The sequence below is a fragment of the Lepidothrix coronata genome, unplaced genomic scaffold (genome assembly GCF_001604755.1).
Source record: "Lepidothrix coronata isolate B3197 unplaced genomic scaffold, Lepidothrix_coronata-1.0 Scaffold1, whole genome shotgun sequence".
Classification (NCBI taxonomy): Eukaryota; Metazoa; Chordata; class Aves; order Passeriformes; family Pipridae; genus Lepidothrix; species Lepidothrix coronata.
The window spans coordinates 4,249,255-4,270,346 of record NW_016690181.1 but is presented as its reverse complement, the minus strand read 5'-3'; the positions used below and the strand labels follow the sequence as shown (position 1 = coordinate 4,270,346).

General features: G+C 35.3%; 2 protein-coding genes across 37 annotated transcripts in view; one reads left to right on the top strand and one right to left on the bottom strand.

Annotated features, from left to right (window-relative positions):
• Positions 1-9,730, top strand: part of MYBPC3 (myosin binding protein C, cardiac) — a 63,505-nt gene extending 53,775 nt beyond the window's left edge. Inside the window, exons 30-35 of the mRNA XM_017812759.1 lie at positions 2,416-2,555; positions 3,321-3,480; positions 4,053-4,189; positions 6,685-6,879; positions 7,809-7,851; positions 8,346-9,730. Coding sequence (XP_017668248.1) covers positions 2,416-2,555; positions 3,321-3,480; positions 4,053-4,189; positions 6,685-6,879; positions 7,809-7,851; positions 8,346-8,455 — 785 coding nt within the window. The 3' untranslated portion in view covers positions 8,456-9,730. The remainder of the gene's footprint in view (positions 1-2,415; positions 2,556-3,320; positions 3,481-4,052; positions 4,190-6,684; positions 6,880-7,808; positions 7,852-8,345) is intronic.
• Positions 9,731-17,875: 8,145 nt separating this feature from the next.
• Positions 17,876-21,092, bottom strand: part of MADD (MAP kinase activating death domain) — a 72,554-nt gene continuing 69,337 nt past the window's right edge. For 34 of the 36 annotated variants that reach the window (XM_017810620.1, XM_017810653.1, XM_017810849.1 and 31 more), the window contains 2 exons: positions 21,036-21,082; positions 17,876-19,365 (listed from right to left, as the gene is read on the bottom strand). In XM_017810620.1, coding sequence (XP_017666109.1) covers positions 19,258-19,365; positions 21,036-21,082 — 155 coding nt within the window. In that variant the 3' untranslated portion in view covers positions 17,876-19,257. The remainder of the gene's footprint in view (positions 19,366-21,035; positions 21,083-21,092) is intronic. The other 2 variants (XM_017810865.1, XM_017810886.1) reach the window with 1 other exon arrangement.

Here is a 21,092-nt window from a genome sequence, read left to right as displayed (position 1 = left end):
CCCAGTTTTCAGAGATTCAATCAGTAATCTTCTGAGCTGTCTTTTGATCAGCTAACTTCCCTTGGCAAATGTCTACTTGATGAAGAAGTAATGTTTGTGGCTTCAGCCCCTATCTTTTCTTGGAATAAGGCCAGCAGCTGTGCTGCTATGATGAGTCACATATCAGTTCCAAAGAAGAGGAAACACTTCTGTTACTGCCATCACTTTTCCCTGTTGCCAAAACAGTTGCTGCCATTTACTCTAGAGACCTACAAAATATGCACTTTTACTATGAGAATCCAGTATATTTTAAATACTTTTAAAAAGCTCTTAGATAATGAAAATATCTACAATCCCTGGAGAATATGGTTTCCTCAACTTTTTTCCCCTTCTACACAAATCAATAAATTTTGCCTTCCATTATGTCTTCTATTGACTAAAAGCAAACTTCAGTGCAAATTTTTTAAATGGAATTAATAGTTTTTCTCATTATGTATTATTTGAAAATATAAATTATAATTTATTTTCGAAAGATAATTCACATTTTATGTCTTCTTCCCATTCTATAAATTTTATTAGTTTGCAAAACTCCTAAGTTGAGTTTGTGCTAAGGGTAACACAGAATACTTCCTCAGAATACAAATCCCCACTTCAACACAGTGTCGTATAGAGGAAAATAATTTGGTGCAGAAGCATCACTAGGTTTAACTTTTCCCATCCTCTGTTCACAAGCTAGAGATGAACTGTTTAGTACTGACAAAGGAATATTCTACAAAGGAATTTTGAATAGATATTCTTGCAGATTTCATTATCCCAACAAACCACAAAGATCAAGAATATAAAAATCCATTTAGCAAATTTATGTCTCTATTTTTTTTTAAGATTGTCCTTCATAAATGTGCACAAAGGTATGTAGTATGAAAAATTCTTCTCTTCAAATCAGAATAGATTAATTGATTTCTGTGTAATGAAGACACACATCTAGAAACATAACTAAATTTTTTTCTCTTAAGTTGTGATTCAAGGTAACAACATTTCCACATCTCCATAAGCAATGTTCATTTTTCAACACTTTGCCATTCCCTACTTCAGAAACAGGAAAAAAAATGAAAAAAGGCTTTACCTGTTTGGTAGCTGTTGAGACACAGAAGATGCTAGGTTTTTCTCTGAAATGTTAGTGTCAAATAGGAAGAAAGAGGATGATAAATGGAATGAGAGCGATGCATTCCATATTCCTTATCACACTCCATGCAGTGTTCTAGTTGGTGCCACTTTGAAGCAGGACAGAAGGGGCCAAACCTAATTATAAAGCAGTCTTCAATTCCAAAGTATGACAGTGAAAAGAGAATTAACACATTATGCTTTGACATAAAAAGTCATAGTTCCCCTAATAACGAAGGCTGATTTATTACTGGTTTGCATATCCTTTCTAAGGAATTAAATTATAAGCAATCTAAAATTACATTCCTTTGTGGTTTGCTCATCTCAAATGATTGAGATGAGACTGCATCCATCAGATTCTTACATTTCCCTAGTTTTTCCAGCTTAGCTACAGAAAGGGGAGACAGTTTCCATTCAACTATCTAGAATTATCTTGAACTATTTTTCACTCAGTCACAAGATCAACTACCCAGTCCTCCCCAATAGGCCCTGTAACTGTGTGCAAAAAACCAACATATCAAAAAGGTGAATCAGTGCCTTCAAATTAAAACAGACAGGAATATTATTTAATAAATCTAATTTAAATGTTGCAGTATTAGACTAAACAATATCAATATAAATATGAATTATCATTAAAAAGGAGAAAAGAAAATAATGATAATTTAATATTCTATATTTTCCTATATGTTTCCAGGTATCTTAAAATGGACATAGAGGTCTGTATCTCTTTGAGAATTTGTTCTTTTTCTAGTTATTACAGAGAAATGTCACCTAGTGGGCAAGCTAACAAGCACTGAACCAACAGGAAAAAGTAAGGTATATTCCCAAATGGGAAATACTCCCAAACCTCAGCTGGAAGGCATTTGTACCCCATTGCCATGGTTGTTATATCAATGTAGCTAAATGGCTGAGTAATTGCATTGAGGTAACAAAGTAAGTAATAAAATTACAGTTTAAAGAGTTAATCACATCCATCCATCAACACAAACTTCTTACAACATTTTAAAGAAGAGTTTGTCTGGTTTCTATGTTACTAATTCTAATATGTTGTCTATTTCTCAGAAGCTTTCAGGCCTCTCAGAAGACCATTAAGAGGAATTTGAAAATTTCCCAACTTTCTTGTTTACAGTTTCAACTTCAAATAAATGAAGTGTGTTGCTATGGAACGTTATAGATTGCTATCAAGTTCTATTTTTTTCCCTGCATGGAAGGAAATGACAAAAGTCTTGGATTCTGAACTAAAAGCTAAGGGTTTTTTTCATGTCTCCTCCACAGACAAGCCTGGTCCTCCTCAGAATGTAAAGCTTGTAGATGTTTGGGGATTTAATGCAGCCCTGGAGTGGACACCTCCCCAAGATGATGGCAATGCACAGATCTTGGGCTATACGGTCCAGAAAGCTGACAAAAAGACAATGGTAAGAACTTGCTCTCAGTCTATGACTTTGTATGGAATTTAAACTACTGCCTGCTCTGGAAACACACAGACTTGAGGGAAATTACTGAATTCATGACTCTCACTACTGTGTCTGAGGTATCCTATGGCATATCAGAGGCAGTTAAACACTGAAAAATAGAATTAAAATCTCCTAAAGGTGAAGTATAGAACTGCATAAAATGCTCAGTAGAAAATGTAAGAGAGACCAAGGGTGTGCCATCTCTGGTCATGAGTGCACAGATAGCTCTGCTTAGAAGGTGGAATTACATTCTTTATTTGGAATTATATTTTTCATAAATACAGGGAAAAAAATGAAGTGGGGGGAGGAAGAGTTAGACTTGAACTCAGATGCTGGGTATAGTAGGTATATACTGGGAGAGGTACACATACCAGTCAGACTGGAAAACATCTTTCCCACAGAAGTCCTCATCAAGTAATCACATTCTGAGTACCCATCTTGTACCAGAATCCCCAGATATGAGTAAGGCTAAAATGTAGAGAGTTGTGGGATTTTCTTTCTGAAAATGCAAGTATTCATACATCTATCATACCCGCCAGAATATAAAAGTAAGAAAATAGATCAGCTAATCTTCACAAAAAGCAACATAATATTCATTTCACAGGTTAGTGTTAATTACCTGTCTACCTGTCTTTTTGTTGTAGCAAAAAGGATCTCTCCATACTAAAACTAGCACCATGTCTGACCTCTCATAACATCTTTCTAAACAGTATAGTCTTGTTACAGGAATGGTATACTGTTTTTGATCACTATCGTCGCACAAACTGTATAGTGTCAGACCTGATTATGGGAAATGAGTATTTTTTTCGAATCTTCAGTGAAAATTTGTGTGGATTGAGTGAAACTGCTGCAACCACCAAAAATCCTGCCCATATCCAAAAAACAGGTAACATATTCTTCAAAACAAAGATCACAAAAGCCACTAAGTACCAGAAGTAATACACTGGCAAATGAAAAATACAATCTTGATAAATGCACCACTAAAGATAATTTTATTACTTAGTAACTAGCACTTATAAAGAATTTTAGCATCAAGAACCATTATCTAGGCAGACCTCCTGTACTAATACAAATATTTGCTAAAAATATTTAATCACAGTCTTCCTAAACTATATCATTTTAAGAAAATAATACAACTGTAATACAACTGGGGGATTATATTTGTATTCTGGGGTTAAAAGTTTAAGATATCTGTGAAGACTTTCCCTGCAGACATATGGCCATTGTACTTTTACCAGAATAAAAAAAAACCACAATTGTCAAGACCTTTTACTTTAACTAACACATGAAACATGAGATATGTTTTAGAGTGAAGTGTATTTAAAGATTTGTTATATCACAATGCCAAAAACTTTGAAGCTTCTCTAAATCATACAGGCAAAATAAGTGACAGACAGACTGTATACGTCAGCAGAATTGAAAACATAGTTCTTACTATTTTGTTTCTTTGTATTGCAGGCACCACTTATAAGCCACCTAGTTACAAAGAACATGACTTCTCCGAACCTCCTAAATTCACTCATCCTTTAGTAAACCGTTCTGTGATTGCAGGATACAACACCACACTCAGCTGTGCTGTAAGAGGAATCCCCAAGGTACAGATCACAACTGTCATTTTTATTGTTGCATCAACCCAAGATGCTGCCTTAGAATCCACATCAGTTCAGTGTGGCTGGAATGTAACATGGCTGTAATAATTAAAAATAGAATCACCCAGTCATCTCCCACCTCTGCCATAGTTGATGACGGAACACTTGCAAGGTGCAAGTGTTTGGGTGGTTGTGCCCCCAGTGGGGCAATACAGTAAAGGAGACAGAGGGAAGAACAGTCACCACTTGTGGTAACACCACGCCATTGAAAATGTACATTTGTGCATAAAACCTACTCACTGAAGAAGGTAAACAACAATAAAATGTATCTTCTCACAATCTATCCTTTGTTCTCTTCAGACTTTCAAGAAAACAGCAGCTAATGTAATATACTGCTCCTTTAACCTAAATGATATATAGGAACAGCAGTTCTTCTGTTACATTGATACATTCACATAAGTTTTACAGAGTCTGAGTTATTTTGCAAAATTAACTAGAATAAGGCCTTCTCTCATGTGAAGTTTTTTTGAAGGGGTTTTGCTGGTTTGGTTTTTTAAACTCACAGGAATATAAGTCTCTTCAAAGAATACGAAAAGATGTACTATTTTGTTAGTCAGGAACAAGCTGTAAAAACTGTATCAGCCAAGAGCTAAATTTAGGTTTCTCAAAAAAGGGAAATGGGCTTCTTTGTCTGCAGGGAAGGAATTTACCATATTATGACATAATCTTGTCAGAAATTTAAATTAGTACCATCACAAAAAATGCAAAACTCTTCTTCCTTCACCTTCTGCCTGCTAATTCCCAGCTCCTTTCAATTCCTGATGCCTGCACAAGGATCTGATTGCTACACAGCAAAACATGTACCACAATTGCTCAGAGTCCAAATTTACTCGAAAAAAAAAATGTCTTTATGCAATCATTTTCTGCAGTTCTTTTGATGAAGAAGGCGCTCCAGACAAAACTCAAATAAAAAAGGAAGCACATCCATGTAAATAGTTGTAAAAAACCACAAACGTTATAGAAGAAACACCAGCAACTGCAGGCAAAATCCATCCTCCAGTAGCTGCCTCAGCTTAGAAATGACAGTATTACTGATGAAATTCCCACTTGGTTAACCGACACTTTTGTGCATCTCCATCTACTTCATTCAGTTTCCATGGTTTTAAGAAGATTCTTAAAAAACATCCTTAATTTTACAGCTGTTAAATACAGTAGTTGCAGGCTTTGGAATGCAAGCATGCTAGCTCATCCTTACACATCAGCCAGAGGGATTCAAATAGTTCTCAACCTTCAGCACACTTAATAGTCTTAAAGCAGCTTTTCCAAATACATTTCTGTACTTGTATTGCCCAAAATAACCTTAACAAAATGTGCCTCTAACTACTACAGTACTCTGAAAAAGGTCTTTTTCACAGAGAGTAGCTTATGTTGATGGAGCTTTCCAATTCTGAATAACTATAGATTCTCAAGCACACCTCAGGTATGATCTGTATGGCATGGAAAAGTTATCACTTCAAGCAGAGACAATACTCATGCCCTGCTAGTAGTGAAGTACAATAAAAGACATATACCCAGAAAGATAAAGAGGCTATAGAAAAAGAAGGAAAAAATATTAAGGCAGGAAAAATTCCAGCTGATATCTTTCAAGAAAAGTAAGTATGGCAACTGGGATGCACTGGATTGATATACCACAGGTCAAAGACAAAAGTAATTCAGTAGATTTGAAGGCACTGTATAAAACAGTGCAGTAATTTTAGTTCTTATGGATGAAGAAACAGAAGACATTAATTTTCAAAGAAAAATGGGTAAATACAAAGCCTTGTTTTCTACTGTTTAAAGACTGTTTCTTCACTATATGTATCGATGAGCTTGAAATAAACAAAAGCAGTTTGTTTTCTATTGGACTTCCATTTTCAAAATTTCATTTATAGAAATTAAAGTCACAGTTTCAAGTACTGGAAACAAAACATAAAGACTTGAACTGATACAGAACTAACCACTTTATTCCTCAGCTGAAGCTTTATTTTGAAATTCCTGAAATTTCTAAAGATATGCTAAAGGCTTTAGAAAATCCTTTTTCAGGCCAAACTTTGGCATCTCAATTTGGCCACTTAACACACGTGGAACTTTGTGACACTTCTGTAACATACTTGTAGCATACAAATATATTTTAACAAGCACAACTAAATAACCCCTGAATGAATGGATGAATTTGTAGCCAGTTTGTAGGGCTGGAGTTTTTTTAAACTGCGATAAAATAGGATATAGACCTACATTTTCTACATGCTATTTGACAGTTAAAGGAAATACTGAACTTCAGAATTACTGGTTTCACAAGTTTGTACTGAATGAGTTGTGCCTTGAAAAATTGTTAACACTGTTGTGTTAATAGCCCTCATAATGCTATTTAGCCTTTAATGGCTAAATTAAAGCTGCAAGATCTGGTGTAAATATTCCATTTCTTACCTTCTATTTTAAAATTCTTCTTCTATGTTCTTCAGCCAAAGATATCCTGGTACAAAAACAAAATGGATCTCTCTGGGGATGCCAAATACCGCATGTTCAGTAAGCAGGGTGTGTTGACCCTGGAGATCCGGAAACCCACTCCATTTGACGGTGGCATTTACACCTGTAAAGCTGTTAATGAGTGTGGTGAAGCTGAAATAGAGTGCAGACTGGATGTCAGAGGTAATCAGGTGAATCTTATGGATAACATTAATACTGTAATGATGATAGAGTAATGGGTAGCTAAAAGAAAATAAAATCATAGTTTATCTAACCCTGACTTCTTGGGTGGTATATAAAAAAGTTTGTTAATTACTTGCACCAGCAAGATTGTTTTTTTCATTCTAAAGGTTTTGATAGAATTAGGTTGATTGGTAGGTAATACAAGCCTGAAGATGGGCAATTATTACACTTCTGACTTAATATTTATAGAGAAGATACTTAGCACTGCAATGGAGGTCTACCTACAAACTATCATTGAGGATAGTTTTATTATCCTTTGTGCCTACTCAGTAATTGAAAGTTTTAAATTAACTCATTAGCAATTAAACTTATGTAAAAGGTAGTGCGTGTTACATCATAAATATTTTTTAAACATTTAATTTTTTTGTCAAAAGAATCAGGAATGAAAGTCACATGTTTATAACAGAGTAAGAAATATTGACTAAATATTTTTGGTAAGGCTACCAGTAATGTATCTATTTGTCAATATAAATGTATATAGCACCAGTTTAAATGCTCAGTGAAAGTGACCCACACAGCAGTGATTGATGGAAATTCATCTTCAGCACATCAAGCCTGAAGGTGTTTCTATACAGCACAGAGTTGAATATTTGACTCAGCGCTAAGTCTGGAACGTGTATGCAGTTCACCTTGCAGTGCTGGGAGCCAAAATTCTCAAGTATTTCGGTTCAGTACTATAAATTACAGTGTAGACATGGCTCAAAGCTTAATATTATCATAATCTGAAGCTTGATTTAGGAACATTAAATCTTCTTAGAATTATCAGATAAAAGCAACTACTATAAAGCTTTCATATTTCACTTTCAGCACCAAGTCTCAATTTAAAATTAGCATCCTTTAATGTCTGATAATATCTTAATTTTTCTTCATTCTCCAGCACCTCAGTAAAACTCTGAATTGCAATTCATCTGCAAGTCAAGGTAAGAATCAAAATAATTCAGCTGGATAACGGAGCAATGGCTGTTTGGTTAGATATATGATTAAACAGTTGTTAGATATTCATGGTAGAGACTTTATAGAATGTTTATAATGTTGGTGGGAGGATATATGCTTGTTTCAACTTCTGTTTGTTTTTTCAATAATCGTACTAAGATCACACTCCTGCAAGGTAATTTATTTCATTTATTTTAAAGTGGGTCTCCACCTTTAATATGCTGTGCCAGTGTAGAAATATATAAAAATAACAGAATATTTTGTTGTCATTTTGTCTTAACTGACTACGAGCACTTCCTCTAAGAGTCAGTTGTTTATTAAAAAAAGGCTAACTAATATCAATAATCTAAACAAAAAAAGCATAGTTAAAATACATCTAGAACTGTAATGTACACTTTACACTTTAAAAACATGAAATAGCTATGATAGCAATCAGGTAATGTATTTGTCAATAAATCTTTCTCCCCATTCTCTGTCTCAGCATTAGAATGGAACTTGAAAAGAAGAAAACTGAAGAAATTAATGAAGGATAATTTCAGTTCATTTAGGAGTCTTGTTCATCTTCAAAGTCATTTAATATACGTGAATTAGGAGGCAGCAGTGTCTTGTAATGTTTTGCTTACCCAGCATACTTTCAGACCCTATTTCCTTTTTTCATACATCTGTTTTAGTTACATTGTCATTGTCTCCACATGAAGTAATTGAGAGAAACCAAGATAGAACTTTCCTCCCCTTACATAGGTAAAAAAAAGCCTGCTATATTACAATTACGTAAAAATTACCCCCCGTCCTTTCCTAATGTCTGAAACAAATGTAAATTCCCCAGTTCTACAGTTCATTTTCTCTTTGAAGAACTCTGATATTCTTCATAAGAAACAAGTAGCTCAGAATAATGAAACAGTAAGAAACTAATTGTAATATTTAATCACCTTTCATTATACTCATGTCTGTACAGTAGATTGTAACTTTCATTCCTACAACTTTTACTGTCTGTGAGTGCTTGAAACATCCACTGCTGTGCTCTTGAGCAGATCTTTGCAGAACTGTGTCCAAAACACACCATTTGGGAACCTCTGGCTATAGCTATTGTTCTGCTTTATATAGAAAATAATTTTTTTGATAATTACTCACTACTTGTTTTCTAGCTTTTAAAAAAGACACCAGCATAGAATTCCAGTTATTAGATGTTTTTGCAACCAATCACAGACATCATACTTATCTACAGAGATAATTTTGCACATCAGATGAAACAGTGAAAGCCCTAGTGAGAAAGATTATCTGCACACAAATAAAAAATTTTAAAGCAAAATCTTGTGATGAAAGCAATAAACTTACTGTTACCAAATCTTACTGAAGGTTTTTGAAAGTCTATGAGTGGTATGTATGCATTTTTGCAGATGATTCTGTCTAATTAAATGACACAATAGCAGTTCTAGCTTTTCATCTACTAGTCTGAATAGTATTTGGGATGGGGTTTTTTTCAGACCTGTGGTAGTTGATAGTTTCTGGCTGGAGAGTACTTTTTAATGATCACAAGACAAGAGACGGTGGGAAGATGATATTAATCAAAGAAGCATTGCCTTTTGAAAAAATCAACACAAAGGAACTGAGGTAATACTACTTCCCTGCCAACATGCCACATGAGATGGGAAAGCATGTCTGACACAGCATGTTAGTTGTATTAAACAAGCAAATAAGTCTTCCTAATAAAAGCATGAGATGTGTATTTTGATTATTTCATTATGATGTCAGAACAAAAAAGGATACTCTCTGAAACCAACATCAACTTATTCCAGATCTACACTTGTCTCTTGCACATTGTTCTTATTAAACAGTTAAATAAAATTAAAAAAGGAAAACATGCAACCAGGTTTATACTGTTTTGTACTTTCATTTTCTGAGCAACACTATCGATTAAAAAGTAGGGCACATGCCACACATAAAAGACAGAGATAATCCATATTCTAAAGAACCTACGACCAGAATGCAGTGGACCGAGAGGATCATCCCAGCATCTGTTGGACAATGCATACTGTAAAGCAGAGACTGAACGGCAAGAGTTAGAACCTAATTCCACAGGGCCTTCTAAGATAATGCTTCTACATGAAAAACACAAATTAGTTTTTACTTCCAAAACTTTCAGTGACAATGAATCGAATGCAAATCCATGAAGTCACAAAAAAAGAAGCACGCTCTAGTTAGGTTTCTAGAAGTTCTTCTTAAAAATGTGAATTCTGAATTCAAAAAGCCAACCACTCCTCACACACTGAAAAGAGGATTAGGGGGAAAGGACACCTGCAAGGTCTGAACTTCCTGTAATTAGTTCTAGAAGGGTCTTCAGAAAATGGTAGGTGTTTATTGATGTTTCGCAAGCATATAGTATTGTCTTTTACCTGCTCCATGCCTGATACTGATCCTGAAAGTATAGTCATTAATTGTCCACTAATCCCATGTTGGTAATACATAAATAATTAAATAAATAATTTTTCTCCCAATCTGATTAAAACCACATAAACTGACCGGCTTCTCCCAAACCTAGATGGCTGAGAACAATTAAGTATCTCACAATTTTCCTTCCATCACACTTGAAAGACTACTTGATGAAAGATGGTTTTCACTATCTTTTCCTGTGTGAAATCTCCTATGATGCAAAAATCAGATGGCCTTATCTCTAACCGTGTAGTTGTTAACTACTGTTACAAGTGTGCAAGGTAAGATCAATAGCAAAAGAAAAAAATAAATAGGCCATAGTTTAAAAATTTCTATCTACCAGCATTCTCTTTCAGTGTATTAAGTGTCTTTCACTGACAGCAACCACTTTCAAAAACAATGGTCCTACTGAAATCTTTTCTGTAGTTTTCCTAAGACAAAAAAACTGTTGCTCAAGTAAAAGATCCTTACATGTGAAAACTATATGTTACTTAGACAAAGATAACCTCTCCAGGCCGATTATTTCTATCTAGTTGGATGTGAAATTGACTTCAATTCTTGATGCCACCACAATTTCCATTTAAATCCTACCAATTCAGGCTGCTGGCTGCCTGTTCAGTGTACATGCCTCTCCTTCAAACTAGTAACGATGTACCAGGAATGGAGACTTTAAATGTTTGAATTAACATACATAAGACTTATCTGAAGGGTGGGGTGTTGCAGAGCATTACTACACAGTATCCTGCAGCATAGAAATAGTCAAGCTAGCCCAGTGCTTCACTTGGGCTAAGATACCACTTCCAAGAAACATCAATTAAGACATATTAAGACAACAAATAACACTTCCAGTACTCCTACTAGCTCAGTTCTCTCAGGGTGGTGTTGCCTGCCAAATAAACCCCCAGCTGACACTTTAGCCTAAGACAGCACACGTTTCACACCACAGCATCAATTCTTTTGTTTCATTCTGTTTTACAGCACTGTTGTGTAAATATCATAAGTAAACAATATGTACCTGCCCCTGGCAATGGGAAGCTTCACATAATACTTTTTATAAAGCCACCAGACGGAATTAAACTGTCAAATGGAAGCAAACCTTATCTGAACGCTTCATTTCCTTTATTTACTTGAGATTGCCTTAGTGCTCAAATCCTGACCACTATTCTCTGAGCAAATAACAACAGCAAAATGAGTTAATGGTTGACCATTACTTCTTAAAATAACAATGAAAAAGGCCAAAGAGCAGCATTGTGCTGCAGCTCCAGCACCCCTCTTCAGTGCTAGAAACTCTCCCACCCACTCATCAGCTCTCCATCTGAGAGATTATTGCTCAGGGCTGTAAAGCCTGAAGAAAATCTCTTCAAACTGTGGTGTGACTATAACAGATTACGGTAGAGATGCTGGGTTTCCTCCTTTTCCTCTTTCAGGTTTAATTCAGTGGGCTTGTACAGAAGCTGTCAAAGGCTGTGTGAGAGTTAACTAATGGTTCCCCACAAAAATAATTAATTTTACCTATTGACAGATGAGAAGTGAATCAGTTGAAGCTAAAGAACTAAATAACATAATGTCCATTCTGAAGTCATGACAGTGACTCTGTTTGGCATAGCTTCTCAGGTTGCAGCCTATTTTGTATTCTGCTATCATAGATACGTATTAGCTTAAAACTAGCAGGCATATCTGTGGTAACAGCTGCAGAATAAACATACTTGTTGTCTCCCTCCTGAGCATTAGTTTTCTGATCCGTTAATAAAAATGCCAGAAGTATTTCATTTCCAAGTCACTGTAAATCCAGGTGCTATGCTCTAGCACTAGAGCTGTTCTTGCAGAAGGGGGGCCAACTACTACATATATTTTTATAATATCCATAACGCAGGTGGATATGTGTGTGACCAAGAAAGGGTAACGTGTGTAATAAGAAGCTATGTTTCCATTAATGTATGTTGTTGCCAATTAGGTACTGATGTATTTTATTTAGCTATTCCAGATATGGTTAACTACTACTATCAATACGTCTTGTAACTGAGGGCACAGTAGCACAGTTATGCAGATATAAATATTGTAAAATGGAAAAGTCCTAAATTTTCACACATTCACATATTTGCTAATAAACCATTGCTTGGAAGATCACTCTAATGTTAGGCAGAAATCAGTGTAAAACAGAGAAAACTACTTGCATTCGGTATCATGTTTGGAAAAACTTTACCTTTCTTAGTAGCTTGCAAACACCAAACCTTGTCTTTTACGGATTGTTTCAATTTATATGATCACTTCAGTTAATGCATGATCTGATTTTAGCATAAGCTGATGATATAGATGATGACCTAGATGACTTTTAAAGGTCCCTTCTAATCCAGACTATTCTATGATTCTATGATCTGTCACCCTGCCTTGCTCTTAAATTACGATACTTATGTGATATACTGGGGTGAAGTGCAAATTAAATTGACTGCAAATTGTCCCAACAGAATGTTTATGAAAAGTGCCTCACCTGTCATGAGTTTATCTTCCTCTTCCCCTCTATAATACAGAATAGTTATCTTTACCAACTTTTTCAGATTATTCTATGAAATTATATATGTTTTACTTGTTGAAAATCACAGTGAGAGGTCAAGAGGTTCCTCTTTATTATTTAACAATTTTTTTCAACACATGGCATGACAGACATTTAAAGATAACCTAAGTACTCCTCACCTGCAGGTTTCATTCCTTATGAGAAAGGATTATTGTTCTAGCTGTTTCAAGGGAGGTCTACAACTGAGTAGACTGAATGAGAACACAAGAAAATATTAGTTGGTAGAACTTTTTCCTTAATTTAATCATACAATGGCCATTAATATAAGAACAGCACGAGAAAATACTTATCAAGAAATCAGAAAAGTTATTTATGTTGCTTTATCACAGAATTTATTTGAAATAAAATCATTGTATGTATTTAGGAGATAGGTTTGTCACTAACACATCATCCTGGATATGTAGGTTTAGAACTACAAGCCATTCAGTCTCCTTACAAATGAATTTTATAAGAACAGTCTGCTGAGATTAAAAATAGCCCCACTGATACCTTTCAAGTGCTTCCCAACCACAGAACTCTATTTTAGGGAAACAAAAGCTGTCATTGAGATACCCTTTACTTGTCTTTGGGCAGGGTCCCCAAAGCACTCTGCATAAGCAACACATCTTAGACAGCTTGAACTGGTGAAAGTTTAAAAGAAACAGATAAGAACAGCTTCATTTATTAGGTCTAGATATGGAAAAAAGTCAAGCATCTGCTTTCTGTGCCAGACAGAAATGTTGACAATAAGCAGCCCCAAAACGACAGATAACTGTCATAGCTATGAACACATTTCAGATCTATTGTGTGTTAGGATGGCTTAACCAAAGACAAATATCAGTGGATATGAAAATATTAAATAAGTGGTAAGTATGCCCCCTTTTTCTTCTTCACCATGGATAATAGTCTGAACATGATTTTGTATTCATTATAGCTTATTTAGCAAATATGAAGAGTATCATACACAGTTTTTGTTTTGCTTGGAAGTATAAATTGTGGGACCCAAATACATGAATCCAGATGGTGCACAAATGCAGTCTGACCTTCAGTAAGGTTGCATTTGCTTAGTATCTGTCATAATGCTAATAATTGCCCCAGTAATCCAGATCTATTCCAGGAAATTAGGATCACAAAAAGACTACCTACTAATATAACTCTCAAATAAAGTTATTTACTGATGGTTTTCATATACCAAACCAAGGAAAAAGGGCCAAAAAATCCAAGCTTTTCTTCTGCTTTATAGGTTAGTTCATTGCATATGTTGACTTAAAAAAACTCCTAGTACATTTTGATCACAAGAAAGTCCTCAAAAATTTCTACCTGAAAACTGGACTTGTTCTTCCTCACTGGTATAAGAGGGGATAACAGTACTTTGTATTTACAAAGCATGATATTTCCTTTCATGATTTTTCTTGTTTCCTACAGTACTGGAAAACTTTAACAATTTATAAAATTTGTTAGGTTACAAGTCTGTTTTAGACAAATTTCTTTCTTTTTAATATCAGATTAAATGGTCGAGCCATTTCTAACAAGGAGTGTTGGGAAGAGCTGCTGCTGGGAGCTATCACAGAATAGCAGAAATAAGACTGGAAATCTTTACTCTTCCCTCTATAGCACTCTTCAGCACTCCACCAAAAATAACTTTATTTAAATGCAAAAGGAGTAAGAGTGGAATAAGGCTGAGAATGAAAGAAGAAGACAGAGTATTTGGTAAGAACAAGAGAGAGGAATAAGAGACTATGACTAGAAGCTGGAAAGGGGCAGAGACTGGTTGAGCAGGACACTGGGAAGAGCTTAAGTCTGAACTGCTTGGGGATAGAGGCTGGGAGATGATGATGGTCACAGAGGCGAGAAGAATGTATGACCAAAAAAGCACAGGGGGAAACAAATAGAGATGATCTGATGGGAAACTGAGGTGCAGAGCTGAGCCTCACTGGTTGAAGAGAGTGTAGGCCAAGGAAATGTGAGGAAACAGTGAGGAATCCAAGCAGGGAGATGTGTAAAAAGAGAAAAAGGAGAGTGCCTTGATATCCAGCCCACTGTGGATAGACTGGTACTCACTGGAGTTAATACGAGAAACCGAAAAGGCAAAAAAGAGTGGAAGGAATTGAAATACAGAACTAAAGTTTTCATATAATTCAAGGAAGCAATTGTTTAGAGTTCTACTGGTGTTTTTCCTGCCACCGTTTGTTCCTTTTTATGTAGAGCTATTTTGGGAGATGGGGATTTCTATTTCTATGTAGGTTCCTAAACCACGTTTATCACTATAGTAACTGTTGCAAATAGAAGCAGGACTGTTTGCCCTTGGCTGACATACATATATTTCTTTCTGACACCTTAAAACAAAATTAATCAATGCTAAAACTACTATGCTGCAGAAGTTTTGAAACATTGTACACCTGTAAACAGAAAGTTAACTTATGATTTTACTAATCTTAGTATAAACATTGAGCTCATTTTTATCTGAGCACAGAATCTGCCTGAAAGAGGTCCTCTCTAAGCGTGGCATATACTCAACCACACTCAAACCTCACTTGTCACCAACATCAAGCTTTTAAACCTTCAGATACAGTGCTGGGAAAAGGGGTCACATACACACTATTATTTAAAGCATTATCACATTTCTACTATTTTAGTGAAATAGCCAAATTTGGAATGGCTGTAGAATCTAAAGCTGTTGCTCACACTGAGCATCTTACAAGAGCATTACAGGGTAGGGCTGTATGAGAAGCCATTGCCACTATCAGAAGCAAAGTCACCAGAAGCTGTCTGGAAATGTCTTGCCCTTATGAGAAGCAGATGTGTCTGGCTGAATTGTGACTTCTGCAAGAGCAAGAAGCTCTTTGGCATTGTGTGGTAAGGTCCTTTGCACAAAGCTGCTGCTTCTTCATCCTAATTACCACTTCTTCTGGAGCTAGGGGATGTTTTATTTCACCAACACCTGGCTTGTCTTAAGAGCAGGAATTTGGAGTTCCTAAATACCTAAATTCCTAAACAACTAAATTCCTAAATACCTAATATGGAGTCAGAGTTAAGCAGGAGCCATTGTTCTCCCAGAAGGAAGATCTTGCCTCAGAGGCAACATCACTTGACTTTCAACCATCTGGCAGTCAAGAGGGACTGGGATGTAAATATTGCTCTTTGTGAGAAGCTTAGCTTCTATTTTCTGCCTATTTCTGAATTCAGTGATAACAGGAGCCTATGCCCATTTGTTCCCATTGTAGGTAACTGCCTCCTTATTAGAAACACACTCTGTGGGAAACAAAATTTTTTTGGAATATCATGATGAAGATCCATGAACCAGGAGACAAATTAGTAAGTTTTGTTCCACTTCGAAAACTGCCAGGAAGACTAGTCTCAAACCCCCATGTTTGCAGAGAACACTTAATGGTCATTTTGAAAACCAATTTCCACAAACAAGAAATTGTAGCAGAAAAAGAAACCTGTTCAGTACAAGGAAGTTTTAAAAAGTTTATGATTCTTTGCGACATTTGTCTAAGTGCCTTGGAAATAATACAAGTGTCAAAATAAAAAGGTTGCAATTTTGAAATTCTTAAAAACTAAGACACAGGCTCCTCCTAGTGGTAAAAACGCAGGAATTATTCATTTTGTGCTAAGAAACTTCTAGAACTATTTATTATTACTAATTACTCTCAGCCTTCAATTTAGTTCTGGAAGGTTTAGAAACCCGTAAGTTCTTTACTACTGTTAAGGAATTTTTATCTAAATATTAAAATGAGTGGGACATGACTAAAACTACATGCAAACAACTGGAATTATTTTTTTCCTCCAAAATAAAGTTTACGGACCTCTTAGTGCTTAGGAGTGATGAAGGGAAAGAGGAAAGGATGGAAGACTGAATTCCGAAAGACTTATGCTTTTCTACCACTTTTAAATCCAACCTGTATTTGGTATCCAAAGAGCAGCACTGTGCATTTAGTAGTGGAAACACTGCACAGCATGCCTTTGGCTCAGATGAATACGTTACATGCCTACAGTTCTCAGAACATCTGCTAAATCCCCATCATCAAGTGCAAGAAAGATTTTATATATTTCAAAAATGTCTTCAATTTTGAAGCCAAGACAGTTGCTCTCACCTACAGAGCAGAGGCACAGTGTCAGCCCACTTGCTGAGGTTGTTCCTGATTCATCCCTGCCACAGAACAGCAAACAATATATTTAGCCACACCTGTTCTTTAAGAAAATTCTGTCAAAAGGGACAGAGGGCCATTTTTATTAAAGGTCCCTTCTAAGTGTTATTCTGCTCTGAAGTTTTTCAGCAGCCTAGAGCATATAGCAGTTTATGTAATTTATGTAAGTCACAGAAAAATACATTAGCAAAAATAGCTTCTACAAGGGAAGAAAAGGAGCTGTATATAGTAAGTGATGCTATGCATTTAATAACCTTCCCCTTATAATTTGAAGTTAATGGTTTGATCATGTTAATAGGCTGATAACATAATTACAATTTAAAAATTTAAATTGACTACCTGAGTGGGACCCAGTACTGCAGTAAATGGAACACCTATTGCAGACCAAAGTGCTTTCAGTCTTAACCGTACTTGTAGTAGTATCAAGAACACTACAATTGCTAAAAATTCAGATATTGCTATAAGAAAATCTACAGTGTCAGAGGACAAAAGAAAGAAAATAATTTCAAAACAGGCTAATTTCATGATTTACCGATTTCAGTTTTGCCTTTAAGCCTTTAAGGATGAAAAATCCTTTACATGTCATTTCTATTTCCAAGCATGCAATAAAAATTTCCATAATTCAGATGCGTCTGTTTTCCCTATTCACATTTTTTCAGACACTTTTTTTTTAAAAGACAAATCACATAAATGTTGTGACAGAAGAAAAAAAAACCCAAAATTACTTTAAACTGCTTCTGTGGAAAGAAATTTAGATTTTTCATTTATAGTCTTCTCTTCCTCATTATTTCATGTATGTGTAGGGTATATTTTGTATAGAATTATATTCATTCCAGAATAAGTTACACTGATAGAAAAGCACACAAGGATGAAAACTAGTTGCTGGTTGAATGACATTTTATTTTCACATTCAGAGAGCTGTACAGTTTCTATAAATAGATGTGATACTATAATATTTACATCATTTCCTCACCCATATTGGTATATTCCATTTAAAATGGCAGATACCCTGACCAAGCCAAAACAGGGTTATTTCTGGGTGCATTTAGTCAGAATTCTATGTCAAAACATACAATACATCAGTTTGCATCAGAGCAATTTTTCCTGGTATTTTACATGTAACATTATTTTCTCTAGACAGTCTCATCTTCCAGCACCCTAAGAGCTTTCCAGACAAGTGCAGTACAGTTCAAGAACAAAAACAGAATGCAAAAAACCATTCATATTTGGCCTATTTAAAATAAGGAATGTATGGACAGTTTTAACTATGTGAATTTCATTATACACAAACACAGTATTTTCAAGATCCCTTGAAACACAAGTACAGATCAAAAAAAAAAAAACAAAACAACCAACTAATAGTTTAAAAAAATTGAAGACAGCATAATCCCCTGGGCTTCTGAACATGTTCTGCAGATTTCTATAGTGTACTTCTGCCAATAATGTTTCCAAGTTTTACACTCCCTTATTCATTTTCTAATCCCTGTGATTAACTGCTTTAGGCAGTGCTTATATGCATCTGTTAAGTCTACTGCTGGGATAACTATAAAGTTACCTAAAATCCCATTTGAAAATTCACACAATCCATGAAGTGTCGAGGTTTTTCACAATATATTACCTTCAAAGTTTCTCTCTCCGCTTCTTTTCCCTCTTGAGAAGCAGTCATCTCCACAGATGGACCAATTTAATAGCCGAACTTCAATTGTCACATGGTATTTTAAGACTATGACAGCTAAATTGTTTATCTCTACCAAAAGAGTCTGAAGAACTATGTGACAAGAACTCTGTGTTAGTAGTTAAAAATGAACAACACAGAAGGAAAACAATAAAACACTACATTTAAACAACATACAGGACTAGACTGCTTCCACTGTGCACATACCAGAGAATCGGAAAGCAGAAGCCTGCAGTTGTAAAGTGATTAAATTGTAACAAGTACCACTAGAACAAAAAAACAACTGAACTCAGGCTGTTAGTCATCTTAAGAAAAAAGGAACTCCAAAGGAATGTCCAGAGTAACTCACAGCTGGATGCAGATGCTCAAAACTGTCTGATTAAAAGCTCATTTAAAAACTCCATTACGGATGAATTCAGAAGGAGACTGCACAGTGAAGTCTCAGGTTTTTCTATGGGGAAAGACTTGCAGGGTCATAGATAATCACGTTCTCATAAAAGACAGAAAGTGAGCTCCAGTAACTGCAGCAAAACTGGGAGTACTGCATGTCAGTGTGCCAAAGGGTAGGTATTTCTAAATATCATGATCAACTGGAAACTGGTCGAGGTGGTTTGCTTTTATTTTCTGCCTCTTTCCCACGAATTGCAGCCACATAAGAGAAGAGACACAGCACGGAGTAGCAGATCTCATGAGCCTACAAGAATTCAGAAGAAGAGATAATGAAATTCAGATTATTAGGTGTTTTGCAAAATCCATTGCACGTTTTGTATTTTGCTATATGTCTTTCTTCATAAGACAACTACTCTGGCTAGAAACAAAAATCAGGAAAATGTGTCCCATACCTTCTAACTGAGATGGATAGAGTAGAAAATATGTATAACAAACTAAAAACTTCCTTTAGGATAAAAACATTAGTTGCTTAATAGTATGATTTAATAATTTTTAAAAACAGTATGCCAAGCTGGAAAGTTGGACAGCTGGCTTTAGAAAAAACATTCTACATAATTACTTTCGGTCTGTTGTATGAAGTTACAAGAAATTTTCTGGGAGGGGTTGGAAGAGCTAACTAAAAAAACTAAACATCCAGTACTGAACCTTGACTAACAAGATGGTGGGATTCTTCCTTATTCATAACTACCTTGTTATGCTAGGACCGGTAATCCTTGTAATTTTTAATCAAACACTAGTGAATAATATGAGATTTTTGTTTTTTTTAATTACAAAAACCCTACAACCCAATATTGCAGATTTCCTATGAAGAATACCAGGCAATTTCGTCACTATCTTAAAGGAGAGGGTTTCACACAGCATTACCAAGTTTTACAATTATTACTTTTAACTCATTATGTGCTATTATTTAACTGAAAATCCTCTTTTAGCATGTAATTGGTAGCACAATTCAGTGAAGGTAAGACAGACTTAATTTATATCCTAGTTCTAATACTGGCTATTCTGGTGATGTTAAAAATTCTTATCCTGTAATCTGACATTTAAAAATCTTTGTAAATCTAATAATCATAACAACATTTTGTTGTATTATAGTACCACCTTAAACACGTTGAATACAATTTTTTTCATTGAACTGGCTTTTCTTATTAAGAGATACAGCTATCTGCTTCTTAAACTACATATATTCTAAGCATTTTGTTCTAAAACATTTCTAGCTCCTTCAGTTAATTTTTCTCTCTCTCCCCTTGAAGGACTATGAGTTTCCATGAAACCAACAAATGTGCACACTGCACTTCAGACACAAAATAACTGAAGAAATTTCAGTTCTGACAATAATCGTCTTCTATTTCTTCCTTATAAGTGCATATAAGTCTGATCATGTGTAAAAGTACTAAATATCATTATACACTGATGGTGTTCACAAAATGTTATAAAAACTGAACACTAAATCACAGCAATAATTCATCTATACAGCAGGAATCAATACTTGTAGTGTTCTCTTGCATCTCCCTGCTCACTTTCATGAGGAAATGGGAATTTTTCATAAGCAGTTAATAAACATTTTATGCCTATGAACTAGTCTCCCTATACATTGTTTCTATGGATTAAGGATTCTGTTCTGCACTGTCTTAAAACTAACAGTTTCACTAGTTCTTATTGTGCTAAACCAGCTACCTTACATCTTCATCTATCTTTAAAAAGAGACAGTGCTTTCTGTATTAGTTGTTGAGTTCCCCTAATTTTATGGATACAACAATCACCGAGTTTTGTTGTCTTTCCTGGAGGAAAACGAGCATAAAAAGCAGCTGGGGTTTCACTGCAAATCCTGCAATCCCAATGTAATTCTTTTCGCCACATGAAAATGTAAGGATAGATCCTCTAGAGAACTACCAGAAGGCATCACAGGTGACTCACCATTGGCGTCTTGTACTTGTGGCTCACCACTTCTTTAGTTTCAGGAACTAAAACCGG